The sequence below is a fragment of the Penaeus chinensis genome, chromosome 9 (genome assembly GCF_019202785.1).
Source record: "Penaeus chinensis breed Huanghai No. 1 chromosome 9, ASM1920278v2, whole genome shotgun sequence".
In the NCBI taxonomy this organism is placed as follows: domain Eukaryota; kingdom Metazoa; phylum Arthropoda; class Malacostraca; order Decapoda; family Penaeidae; genus Penaeus; species Penaeus chinensis.
In genome coordinates this window covers 10,785,258-10,800,007 of record NC_061827.1, presented here as the reverse complement: position 1 = coordinate 10,800,007, position 14,750 = coordinate 10,785,258, and the positions used below count along the sequence as shown (strand labels likewise).

The 14,750-nt window shown below is 46.2% G+C and overlaps 1 protein-coding gene across 2 annotated transcripts in view; it reads right to left on the bottom strand.

Annotated features, from left to right (window-relative positions):
* Positions 1–14,248, bottom strand: part of LOC125029091 (neuroglian-like) — a 120,565-nt gene extending 106,317 nt beyond the window's left edge. The window contains exon 1 of one of the 2 annotated variants that reach the window (XM_047618868.1): positions 14,097–14,248. In XM_047618868.1, the coding sequence (XP_047474824.1) occupies positions 14,097–14,156 (60 nt within the window). In that variant the 5' untranslated portion in view covers positions 14,157–14,248. The remainder of the gene's footprint in view (positions 1–14,096) is intronic. The other variant, XM_047618869.1, reaches the window with a different exon arrangement.
* Between the last annotated feature and the right edge of the window lie 502 nt (positions 14,249–14,750).

The following is a 14,750-nucleotide window of genomic DNA, read 5'->3' as shown; positions in this document are numbered from 1 at the left end:
TTGCGGAAATGCTATCATCGCTACATTAGAGGCCCGACAAAGCCCACGGACTGCGCTTCCTCTCCTCCTCGTCCCCTCAGCTCCTCTCGATCGCTCCTCATAAATATTACCATCGCGAGGGGAGGAAGAGCCCCTTAGCCCGAGGTGATTTACCCGACCGTTCCGAGATGGAATATATAAGTGAGGTAGACGCGGAAAGAAAAATGTGGGTAAAATAGGTTTATTGGAGAAGAGTACAATTCATTACTCTACCTAGGAGTTCGCGCAAAGGTCTACCGAAATGCTGTGTGCAAGTCTGAAATGCGTTAAATTAAAGGCTTCTACGGTTAGTCCCTCCATCGCTTACTCTTGTGTATACTGATGCTTTGTTGCCACGTCAGTCACGCATGCCGGGCTTTTCTACTGATAGCACGCAGTCGGTTAGTCTTCTTTTGTTAACTTTTTCGAACACTACGCCAGGAATTAGATTTCTCAGTGTTGAAAGGAGTAAACACTAAAGGTGGGAATATAACGATCCTGTAAAAAGTAGAAGAAACGGGTGGTACATCGTAGCAAAGAAACAGAAACGAACAAGAGCTTTGTAGAAATGACAATGAAACAACTTTGGTAAGTTTCCGAAGCGACCAAACAAAAATACACACACACGTTTTTTTTTTTTTTTGTGTGTGTGTGTGTGTGTGTGTGTGTGTGTGTGTGTGTGTGTGTGTGTGTGTATGGATGCACGTGTAGGTGTGTATGAATGTATGCGTGGTTGTGACTATTTGTATGTATATGTTTGTATGTATGTGTGCATGCATGTGTATGTATGAATGTATGTGAATGTATGTATATATGTGTGTGTGTGTGTGTGTGTGTGTGTGTGTGTGTGTGTGTGTGTGTGTGTGTGTGTGTGTGTGTGTGTGTGTGTATGTTCGCATGCATGTGTATGTGTATGTGCGTGTATGTGCGTGTGTGTGCGTGTGTGTGCGTGTGTGTGTGTGTGTGTGTGTGTGTGTGTGTGTGTGTGTGTGTGTGTGTGTGTGTGTGTGTGTGTGTGTGTGTGTGTGTGTGTGTGTGTTCGCATGCATGTGTATGTGTGTGTATGTGCGTGTATGTGCGTGTATGTGCGTGTATGTGCGTGTATGTGCGTGTGTGTGTGTGTGTGTGTGTGTGTGTGTGTGTGTGTGTGTGTGTGTGTGTGTGTGTGTGTGTGTGTGTGTGTGTGTGTGTGTGTGTGTGCGCGCGCTCGCGCATGCATGTTTATATGTGCGCAGGCATGTTTATATGTGCGCAGGCATGTTTATATGTGCGCATGCATGTTTATATGTGCGAATGCATGTTTATATGTGCGAATGCATGTGTATGTGTACATGTATGTGTATGTGTGCAAGTATACGTATGCGTGAATGTATGTGTGCAAGTATTTACTTATACATATGTGTATATGTATGTATATATATGTATAGCTTAAGTATATGTACAAGTGTATACCATGTACATGTGTATGACATGTACATGTACTTCCCATGTGCACGTTCACGTCAATGCACATCTATATGTATATATGCACATGTACATGTACGAGCATATGTATGTAAGAGTGTATATATAGGTGTATGAGTGTATGTATGTTTGTATATATATACAAAACTCTTGTGAGGCTTAAGAGCTACATTCATCCACGACAAGACGACGCAGAGTATGTAAATGTGTTCCTTTGCGTCAAATTCGAGGCGAAACAGACTCGGGTGTCTTTTGACATGCAGCGCAGGAATTTCAAAAATACTTTCTAAAAATAAAAACGACAAAAGGAACGCGCCAGCATAAAAAGGCCATATTGTCTTCATGAGATCAGGCGCATACCCCGACTTTGGCAAGAAAAAGTGACACTATACTCCACACGACGTCACTTAACAGCCCATAACTGTGACATCCGCTACGGGGTAATCGCCGAACTAAGGCCGTTTATGCTACCGTTACATCTATCAAGATTTCATTGACAATAATCATAAAGAGTCGTGCCTGCTATCGCTATAATGCAAAGCCGCGTAAACCTGGCTTATCACAAGGCGAAATCAATACCAGGCCGGACCGACAGGTACACATCGCCGCCTGAATGCTACACTGTTCCCAACACTTTCATGACACAACCGTTGCCACTTTCACCTCCCACCACCGCAACACCTACCATCCCCACAGCTCTTCCTCCCGGACACTTACACACCGCTACGATCGTCGAGACAGTACATACCGGACGCACTATCACAACACCAAAACCCATGCCATTGTTACATTACATGCTAACGTTACATCTGACTTGCCATTATCAACTATTGACCATTGCGTTCGATGCAATAACCATGAACGCCCAAGTACCATCTGACGCTGGACGCCTTAATCAAGAGCATAATCAACCAAGCCATCAGAAGGCATCCCGCAAACAAGCTCATCATCTCATCTAACGCAGCACAGCGATACAGGTTGGTTCACGCTCCCTTCGGTCTACGGTTAGATATGAAGTGAAGGGTAAAAATAACCTGTAACGCCCGCCACCCACGCCCGCCGCCCCCGTGGGACTGGGCCGGTGCGATGGGCGGTCTTCCGCCCTTATTACGTCATCGCCAGGTTCGAGCACGACTCTCGGGCAGATTCTCGATACCGACGGAGGAGACGGCACCTGATGGCCAACATCCAAATAGCTAGGAGCAGAAGCGGCTCAAGGATATTAGTGCCGCTTCGCAATGGAATGTGCCGACGCCCTAACCCGTCCACACCCCTCCCCTCCCCCTTTATCCCACTTCTCCTGCGAATCAACCTCTGTAATATTAATCTCAGACTTAGGGCAGACTTCATGCAGCCGCTCGATCCGTTCTAGAGCGAAGTGTATCAGTCACAGTGCGCGCCGCCCTCGAACACGGCAGAGGGCGACCCGCATGCCGGCTTATCCGATAATGCCAGCGTGAAGGACCGGCACTGAGCTGCCATGTCGCGCTAATTATAAAGCATAGCCTTCAGGTCCGACAACTGACATCTTCCACTCCGTCTTACACGTCAAGGCCGCCGCTAATTGCTTGATAAGGCTACAACTTTGGTTTTGGCAGATGTGACCTGAGGCGGTGGTCTGTAGTCACATCGGCAAAATAAATACGTATTCTGCACTGGATGAATAAGACATGGCGTGCGACCAGTGACCAATTCATATTCGCCATGCCATGCAACTGTTTTATGGAGAATTAATATAACAACAATGACTTGGAGCCAGGTGGCAAGGCGGCTTCACAAGGTTATCCTAGTTACAAACAGTCGCCAGACTGCATCTTGTTCACTCGCAAACAAAAATCACATACCTTATAAACATTATTTCGGTGCGATTTAATGCAATTTAAATTCGCCTAGCTCCATTAACCGAGAGGATGTTTGTAACAACCGAAAAATCCAAGGTGGTTTTAAACATGCAACCGTCATATCGACTTCAACGGACTCCTGCAATAAAACGTACACCACAACCTGGGGTCAAACAGGAGATATAGCGCAATTATTTACACTTAGCACCGGTCTTGGCTCGCCTCGTTCAATATCTAAGGCGTGATGCGGTGCAGAGGAATCTCTCTTTCCTTGCTGGAATAACTACATATCGCAACAATGACTAAATCAACCGTCCTGCATTGCTAGACCCATACTCAGGACCAGGTGTGTGAGGTTCCATACTACCCATTGCTGTATGGCCAGCGGTCGATGCAGGGATGCGGAACGCTCTTCAATGCTGAGCACTTCATCATGAACACCGATATGCTTATCTGAACATCTGACAATGCCGTCCACCACATTGCAATGCAAACACGAAAAAACCCCAATTGGCTCGGGTATTACAGCAAACGTGATTAGCACTGCACCGGAGGAAAAGAGGTGCCATTAATGAATACCAGGTGGCAGCCGCCTCTGCCAAACGGTACCATGTGTAAACAAACCTCCGATATATACTTTTAGGCAATGATGCCAACATTTACGAGTGCTAATGAAGAGCAAAGTCAACGTTAGGATCCACAAAAAAACTACCCCGAGGGTTGTACTGCAGTGCAGAGGGATATTTTGACTTTTTACCAAAAATCTAAAGAACCCAATAGAAAATAGATAGTGTTTAGATAAAATACAAAAGGTATCTTGAAAATAAAATGTGACACCAGGAATCCCGGAAGCAAAGGTGAAGCCTACCATAACGTTATCTGACTTCATTAGTTTCAATCTCATTATAAGCACAAAAGTGAATTCAGGCTTGTCTTAGTTACCTTTCTATAGTACAGTAATATGTGCATGCATGTATGTATATATGTATGCATATGTGTATATATATGCATAAATATACATATATATATATTTATACACATACTTACATATACATTTATATGTATATATATATATATATATATATATATGTATGTATATATACATACATAGATATAAATACATATATATATGCACATACAGATACACACACACATATATATACCACAAAATATTTAATCTAAATGTACGGTACAATAAATAAATAAATAAATAAATATACATACATATATATCTATATATATACACATTTATATATATATTTATATATATATATTTATTTATATACATATATATACATATGTATATATATATTATACATATTCACACTCATACACACACACCTAAATATACACATATACGCATTAACACAATGAACACATCCCCACAGACAATGTGTATCGATTTCTGTGCGAGAGAAGGTGCGTGTAGGCCTATAAGCCAATAAATATATGGAAAAGCGACATTAATTCTAGAACAGGGGTTCCCAACCTAGGGCTCACGGGCGTCTTTCTAGAGGGCCATATGAAAATCTTGACGTCGAACTAAACTGAATTTTATCTCAACTACAATAACTACAAATAATTATATCTCTCATATCGTATAAATAAATTGGAAACTTTCCATAAAGTGATCTTGTCCTATAGCTACTGACACTATTACACTATTCATAACTAGTAATAACTGAATCTGAAAATATGAGTCACATGAAGATTATTATATATTAATCGGGGGCCACAGAATGAAAAAGGTAGGGAACCACTGTTCTAGAAGTAAAGACCATTGCTACGATAAGTGGCTGTGAGAAAGTGAGGACTACTTGCACATGCTACATCTGCAACCCAGTGCACCCCTTCCTCTTGAGCCGCACACAGCACACCAATCTTTCCAATACCGTGTCTTCAGCTCCCTTCAAAACGCAACACAAAGTGGCACAACGATCAATCTGGCCGACTCAGCCCTGCGTCACGGGGAAGGCAATTACTGCCTTGCATGTCCAGGCTGCAGCCATGCAGAAAAATGTATCTCCAACATGAAGAGGTCCGCAAAACCGCGCCCTCCTGTCGAGGGGAAGGTGCACACCACCGCGGTTACTAAGAGGGACGAAGGAAGGGGGGGGGGGGCAAAGGCACAGGCAAAGGGGATAGTTCAATTCCAGCGTGAAGGAGCAGACGCACTCCTGGACAACAGGAGGAATTTTGGAAAGGTTAAAGAGAACCACTCGTGGAGGAGGCCAGGCCGTGACAAGTGGACCAAAATGAGAGAATGAGAAACCAAACTTCAGGATGAGTGGGTTTCCTCACGGTAGAGCGAAAGCCTCTAAATTCGTGGGAAGGGAGGGCAAGGGAGCCTCAAAACAAGGGCGGAGGAGGACCGCCGGGGAGAGGTGGGGGGAGAAGGGGGAGGGTAACCCGAAGCGTGGGTGTCTTGTTGCTTTCCCCGCCACGCTCCCTACCCACCAATCCCCCAACCCCCGCCACGCTCACTCGCCCACTTGTACCACCCTATGCCTACAGACCCTGCAATACAGGAACGTAGTGGCCACTAAACATAACATTTCCCTTACCAGCATCATCACTGCGTGCATTAATTACCCAAAGACCAAGAGTGCTGCGATGTAAAGATTGGCGTAAGTGCGGGCTGGGCGCATTAGGGGGAGGTCGCCCATGGTGTTATGGCCACCACGGTCAATACAGAACTCGCAACGCTGCAATACTAAGTCCTGCAGTGTGACCCTGCCTACTAACACGCATGCATCCCTTCCGTTGTCATCGAACACCCATGCTTCTCTTCTACTGCACGTAGTCCCACCTTTTCAAACTTTCCACTTCACAGCATACACGTTCGAGATCCCCTCGTCGCCGTGACATACGAGAAGGCACGGGCAATGTGCCCCCACGTTCTCAAAGGACACAAGAACGGGTGGATATGGGGTGAAGGGTGAGTCGTGTTGTCATACGAGTGACCCCTCCTCGCCCTTTCACGCCTTCCTTGCCTCAGGTCAAACTCCTTGTGGCTTTTCTCAAAGGCCCTGTCAGCCATAATCCCTACCTCTGTCCTCCCTTCCTGCTTCCTTTCTTTGATACCTCACCTCGCCCTTCCTTCCCCTACAGGCTACATTCCCATATTACACTGACCCCTTTCCGTCACTGTCCTCTTCTGTACTCACCCCTTCCCCCATCCAGCACTCTCCTCCCCTCAGCGGTCCACCACGAGTCAGTTTGTGGCAAGGTTTAGCAAAAATGACTTACAAGTGCCCCTTGCAAGTGATTAAAGTAATTTTAGAATGACTGCCTTGTCCTGATTAATGAAATAAAAGTTATTTCAGAAAGCCCTGCCTTCGCTCTACATACTATTTTAAGATATGATAAATAGTTTTGCCAGGGTGGGCTTGTCGTATACAAAATAAAACTTCATCAAGAAAGGCAAGAGACAAAGCTCATCCATTTAACATTTTCATCCTACCACTCCAACCATCATTAAAATTTCCATCCCAAACGGGCTGACCATGAATCCTCCCTCGCTCCATCCACAGCAGACTTGGATTAGGCGAGTAAGGGATCGTCGAGAAGTCGCTGCGAGACAAAAGCTGGAAAGAACGCACACTTTCTGGCAACTCTGCACCGCGAAGTCATCAGCCGTGCAGGTAAACACCGGAAGTGCCGCCAGTAGCGTCGTCGCCGGTAATCTTCACACGGATAACACCTGCGCAAACTGCCCGCTATCACCGCTCTCGAGTTGGTAGTCCCGGCTTGTTTACACTAAATGATAACCGGATAATGCACGTGAAGAGCCCACTCGCAGTTCTCCCTCTGCTAATGGAAACAAATAAAGGACGATCCGGCCCACGCAGACATGGACGGTGATGTAACCAGAGAAATATTACGCACATGTAATTACAGGCTGTTACGGCAAGTACTGGCCTGCCGGAGATAATTTGTTTCTTTCCTGCCACGTGCGGCCGGGCGCTTGCGTGTCGCTGCGCCGAGGGGAGGCGGAGAGGGATGTTCTATGGTGAAGTAGCTCACGTGCGTACATCCGAGTTGCACTGATCCCCTTCCAACACGTCAGTGGCGTATGGTGAGCGCTCATGCTGCCTCTGGGGGCGGATCGGGTGACTGCAATTTGTCGCTGTAATTATACGTGCCCGCAACTGCGTGTCACTTATGGCAGGGACACAGACGGCTTACTTTATTATTTATCACCAAGCAACATGAGCTCCTCGCATATATCCTCGGTACAATACTTCGACTACCACACTCAAAAGGGTTCATTCTGTGAACGAATCTAAACCCAATACCACAAGTCAGGAACTCAGACATCCTAAACCCAGACCCGTAAACTCTCTAAGGAACGCCGACACAGGAGACGTCACGCAGGACGGGTGAAAATAAGCATAAACGCCACATGTTTAGAATAGGGTGCGGGCGGTGTGACGGGGAAGGATGGAGGAAAAGGGGTGCGAATAGAGGGCAGGCGAGGGGGAGGAAAGAGTATGAAGGGTGAAGTAAATGGAGGTGGGCGGAGATGGAGCGCGGGGAACTGAATATTTATCATGGATGGGAGAGGAAGATGTCCTTCACGGCGGGGGCAGCGGGGGTTAAGGTGTCAGGGCTGTCAAGCGGCGGGTAACGGGACCCAACACCTTTTTTTTTTGTATTAAGACCTGAGAAAGTTTAAGGGTGGAAATAAGAGCTTAAGAGCACGGGCCAGCCACTTCACTCTGAAATACATAACTATTTACGAGATATTATCTATATCATACACAGTTCCTTAAAGCTCCAGCTCCGTACTCCCAGCCAACCTTTCAGAAGGAAACCGTTTTTCCTCCTAATCCCGGGATACGGAATACAAGCGCGAGCACAGGCTTGGCTCAGCAGGCGGTGACGGAGACTCGTAAATTCCACTCCCGCTGACGCACACAAATCTAGAAGTGAGGGAGCGGGTCAACTGGCGAAGGGGAAACGGCTATAAAAACCTCGAGAATACATCGTGGTAGGACACTCATGAACAGGGTTTACCTACAAAAACGGGCCAGAAGTCGTAAAACAGCGCGGAGAGCCGGAAACATAAGGGGACCGACTCGGTATAGGCCGAGGGATGGCTGCCCTCCCCTGCGCCGCCTCAATACACGAGTTCGTCCAACACAAAAGGGCCAAACCCCAGGCTGCAGGCTACAAACGACGTGGGATCAGGCCGTAAAATTACGAGCCCAGACCTCAGAGACCAAAGCCCAGCCTGCGAACTACGAGTCCCGGCGCCGAAGAGATACAAGGGACCAGATACCAGACTGTAAACAAAACACTGGTAGCCAAGTGAACACCAGGGGCAAGGGACCCGACCAACTGCCAAGGCAGCCAGGCACCAAGGAGATATAAAGGACTATAAATCAGCTGCAAACTACGAGGCCAAAGGATCCGAGATCAGGCTGCACAGGACAAGCGACGTACCCCCCCCCCCCTGCGTAAAATAAAACTGGAAAGGCATGTTGTGTGCGAAATAAAACATTTTCGTAAATAAGAACAGATATTTGGTACGCCTGAGACGAATCTACGAATGTAAGCTTGATTACACCGACGAAGAGGTGGAGAGATGAAATTCAACCGAGAGGAAAGAAGGGGAGACACTGCTACAACACGGGCCCAATCAAGCGTTGGCAACGTCAGATCAAGATCACTATGCAATTATACAAAGCAATTCAACAAGCAATTTCTGATACTGGAAGGAAATCGTTTTCGTTTCCTTACTTCTTCTAGCAATGTCCCTTTTTCCTATTTTTAGACACATGACCGACAACCGCAGGACAAGCGCACTGATAACGCAGGGCGCAAAAACGACCTTCCTCCGTTGATTCATATTCTGTATCCGTTGGCGTGCAAGACGTCATCGTTCGGATGCCAGATGTTAGCCTGGGCTCTGAGAGCACAAAAAGTGCATGCATCATGTGTATTCCCCCAAAAAGGCGTATCCAACTACACGTTTATCCTGATACACCCCTGAAGCGGCATCCAAGTCCTTAGTTACGTGCGCAATGAACGCGAGGGTTGACATTGCTACAAATATTCTATATAAACTTATAACTAATACGTCTTTTCAATAATAACGCTCTGGCAACAATAATAGCAATGTCTTATTAACAATAACATGTTGGCAACTTAAGAAACTCAGCAGTTCACATCCTGCGTAAGGACCATCACTTGTAGCCTTCCGCGCCCACGCACCGTCACCGTTCATGGGAACAACAGATCACCGCCCGCGCTCATCATTAACGGCCACCACATGTCATCACCCACGCCCACAAACACTAATCACCACAGATTATTTCTTAAATGCCAAGATTTCTTTTTTGTAACTTCCAAACTGATATTCAGTATAACCTATACAATGACAGATAAACAAGCCGAAGAAAATAACAAATACATAAATAATAACAACAATAATGAATTTACAACAAAAGAGAACAATCGTGTTCTCTTACCGACTAAAAGGTCATTGCCTCTGAAAATACTGCCCATGATGTAAAAAATTGTAAAGTCACTTTTCTTGTGCATAACTGGTTCAATGAACACCCCATTGTGTGCGTTTTTGAAGCGTTTTTTTTTTCTCTCTCCCTCCGCACATCCTGCTTGTGGCTACATTTTTTCTTGTTTAAGGAATAAAAATTTCAGCGGAGACTATGGTTTTTGGTAAATGTTTATTGTAGGTGTTATGTATCACGCAGGTTCCATACATCTTTAATGATTGTGATGATAAAAAAGTTATTATTTTTACTGACAATACTGAAAAATATATTAATAATATCATTAACTTAATAGAACAAAAAAACGAGAATTTAACATATAAGGGTCATGGTTCTTGTTATTACAACTAACCCAAAAAATGTAAACAAAACGTTCCCTTGTGTATCAACTGCATCGGGCCCTCAACAACCAGCTCCCAAGCAGACCATTCTGTCCTGGTGCAACCCCCCCCCATTCTCCTCCCCAACTGGCTGTCCCAGACGCCCCGCCTACATGAGGTATGCCGTAAAACTGTAAGCCTCTTAAGGGCCGGGGCCCCTACGTTCAACTTCCCTTCGACAAAAGCTCGATCCTCAAAAATACAAAACTTAGATTTGGTTATTATCGATTACAGGGGAGTCCATACAATCGCGACCATAGAAACATGACCCAGAGTGTATTGATCCCACTTTGACGCCGCTCTGTCGCCAGATGACTCGGCTCACGACTCTCCTCCTGGCCCCCCCTGCCCCTTGCCCCCCTCTCCCGCTACCACATCCATCCACCCGGGCCAACTACTGGTCGCCAAGCCCCATCCTTCATTTCGCTCTCAGCCTTTTCCGTTTCACTTTTCACGTATCAGTCCCATCTTTCTTTCGCCTCTCGTAGCACATCCACTTCATTTTCTGGAGCCGACAACAGCTTTCCTGTTACCGCACACACGCTATCCTCCTCTCCTCGGCTCCCTTAGCAATACTTCCTGCAACTCCCAATGCCATACCCATTATTCTTGTCTGCATGTACAAAGCCATTCCACGCGCCTATTATGAACACGTTCCCACTCTACCTCTCCCTCCATCCTCATAGATATCCCCATACAAAGCTTCTCTCGGCCGCAGGCCTTAACCCCATACCCCCTCACCCCACCCATTGGACATCTGTAGGCGCTGACAGCATCCACGTCCCCCACTTCCATTCTTCATCGCAAAGATCCCTCTTCGGTTGACTGGTGACGTCCCTCTCCCACCATACCGTGATGGTACACTCACCCACATTATCATTACAGCGTCCTTGCCCCACTAGTTCGAGACCACACCCGCTCGAGGATCTAAATACGGTATTTCACTCTTACTTTTTTCCTACTTTTTATCTTCCGCGTCGACCGGGACTTTCCTGCCGATGTATACGAGGAAACGCTAGTCATTTCCGACACGAGCATCTCCAAGGCATTTACACCATCTCTCTCTTTTCTCCGTCAATCACACTTTATTTTAGGCTGTTTCTGAATGCGACAATTTACAGCTTTATACCAAGGGGATACGGTGATTAAATACAGTTTGATGGGCATGGTGCCCCGTGCTGCATCAAGGCCCTGCTGTAAGCCGTGTATTGCGTTAGGCTATATTTACAAACCGCACTGTCATTGCAACAGTCTTATTATGTTTCTCCATGCTGGCTAGGAGACGCATACCCACTTCCTTCGCTGAATCCTGACTCATCATACTCGTAAGATCTCTCTGTGCTGGCTCCTGACTCATCGCACCGTACCCATCACCACCCGCAATGGCTCCTGACTCATGGCATCCATACCCCGCTAAAGCCTCTTGTTTACTCATTTGCACTAGTCCGACATCCACCTCTGCTGCCTCTCCCTTGTATTCAATGTTATTTAGAGAACAGCCACGATACAGATGCTGACCCGCAGAATACCCATCTAATCCCTTCGGATGTTACACCCACAAAAATGTCTGTCACTTCCACCCCTATGACTCACCGCCCTCGGTTCGCCTTACAAGATTACTCTCTCTGGTAAATTTAGTAAAGGAAGACAACACCAAAACTGCAGGCATCATCAGCTGATATCGTGAAGAATCACATAAATTGTGAGTGCCACTCGACCTAATGATCCGTCACTTGCCACGCCCCTCGTCTATCGCCACCATCGCCAGGATAACTAACGACGGCCCCCAGATCTAGTCTGACAAGCGCCCCAGTGATCGTTAGGGCAAGCCAGGAATCGAGATTTAACACTGTGGCGCCGATTTGAAATCTACGTTACTGTGCCTCGTGAGAGAGCCACTGGTATCGGCGTCGACACACGATGTCATTCACGTTTACGGCGATGACTGCAAGAGGCCAAACAAACAGGCTTTATCAGTGACTTCCCTCGGTGGATTGTGACTGACAAGTGGATGCTCCACGGCCACTAAACATGGCTATACCTCGACCGGTGCAGGACCACCCTGGGCGAGCCCTTCATGTATTAGCCAGCAGCGCTGCGGCAGCTTTCACCGTTATCAATATCTTCTTCGATTTCGCCCGCCCCTGACCCTGACGGCCGTGCGAATTCTTGACTGCGGTGGACACATCGAAGTTTACCTAGTAGCTAGCTTTTCAATACACATGCACAGGCATGATTGTTTCTTGAAATCTCTAATCATGCCCGATATGTTGATGTAAAGTGGATTAAAATTTACCAGTTGCTATTATACAGCAAAAGTCTTCTACAATAGCTAACTTCGACAACAATGCCATTACCCGACTCTTTCGAAGTAACGGCGTCCCTAGACCCAGGCAGGTTGTAGTCACGCTGAGCCTAAAACATTAGCCTCGGGCAGGTCTGAGCGACCAGGCGTGTCCACCACAAGTTAGTGGACAACACCAGATCTTGGGCTACAATAAAACAGGATTTCGTACAAAGTTATCGGCAGCGCTGGGCCAAGAAGATTTCGCAGTCACTCAGAATAACATATTCCAGACATGCCGCGCATTTTCCAAGCATTTGATACAATAAAAAAGTTTCAGGATTTCTAAGAACTTCTTACTAGTTTCATACCAGTCTCAGACATGAAATTCAATCTAACCCTAACATCCCCCTGTGTGTACATACTCCAAAATACGCCAAGGACCGTTTAAAATATGACTGATCGCCGTTACTTCTCCTGAATAGGTCCCGACCCAAGCGAACACCAGGGAATGCATACATAAGAGCTTCGCCCCAGGGCAGTATATCTCGCACAGCATGGCCTCTTCCTGGGGCTAGCAAACTCCTCCTCCCTGCCACTTGCTTCCGTGACCAGACCACACCTTGGCCACGTCAATGCCAGTATACTTGGATAATTTCGATTATCGGCAGTTGGTTGAAATTGAGGCATCGAAAGACTCTAATCTATTCAATTATACAGGTTGGCCTTACGAGACGATCTATCCAATACAGAGAAAGTTTAACCTCATTTTGCAAAATCTGAATTTTACAACGCTATACTCTTAGCAAACAACGTAGAAGTTTAATTTGGTAACTTTGCTACTTGTACCACGCCTTCAGGCAGGTGCAGAAATAGAAAGTCGAATATCCTGTATAATTAACCTAATGATTTTAACTCTAACACCTGGCCAGTACTTCCTTGCTATTTCTTTCACTCAATTCAAATGTCTAGACCAAAAGGCGGATGTGTGGTGGAGTAGTAACGATTTCTGGAGGTAACGGCTGCGATGAGTCAGTGTACGACAGGTAAGGCGGCCGAGGGAGGAAGGGGACAGGTAAGTGCTGAGGCAGTACTGGCGTATCCCCCGACCAAAGAAAAAAAAGACATCTGCAATTTTGCCTAGTTTTCAGGAAACTGAGTAGCATCTCATGCGTCGATGAGGACCGACTGGAATTCAGATCAAGACCTACTCAAAAATAAGATCACTCAAAGGGAAGCGGGAAGGAAAATAAGCCAAATATTCCCCGCACGAAAACTCACCGAGGCGGCGTGCTACTCCGACTGGTAAAACAGGCGAATTGCGACCTTCACAACCCACGTTCATCTCGTGAATGAACACAACCCCGACGCCTCTCCCCACCGACCTGCGCCGCCGCCTACACCAACAGACCGACAGAATCACGACGAAGCACCAGCATATCGAGTAAAAATTCGAAATGTCCCGCAGGCCTCGGCGTGTTCCAGCCCGGACTCCCTTCCAACGGACGCCGACCAGCCTTCCAGCCACACGCACGCACGACACTCCTACGACAAAAACGCACTCAAACGGACACTTGGAACGGATATTCACCTTGCTGGAAATAGATCCTGTTCGTTTATACGAGTTTTCCTCTTGATCTACGAAGCACATACACTGTTACATGTCGAAATAAAAGTGTGACTAGAGCAATACCGACGGAGAAGGACGCAGTATGCACCCACGTCACAGGTTGAGGAACAACTGAGCTCCGCCCAATTTGCCCTGCAGGTCGATGCTGGCGCCGGGCGGGGTTAGGGGAAGTGTTGTACCGCACCGCACGAATATTTCAAACGATTTCCTACTTTTTCGGGGTTTAAGCTCATTTTTATACACGGACTAAATTAAGAAGAACTTAAAATATTCTTCAGCTTTTAATAACTTTTATATAATGTCAGAACAAAGCACATAGACTAGAAAAGCAAGCAGCAAAACAATACCGCAGAATATGCGTTGCCAGGCATACGAGTGACATTCACTTTTCTTTACAAAATTACTTTTGGTCATTTATAAAATTACACTGTGTGAAAGAAATCGTACAATAGGCGAATTGTATGTATGAAATTGATATATATATATACATATGTATATATACATATGTATATATGATGATATGACATGTGTAAATATAGTTGTTTTCTTAATAAAATATACAAAAATCTAATAGTTTAACAGCAAGCGAACAATCAACACTGATTGGACACAAAG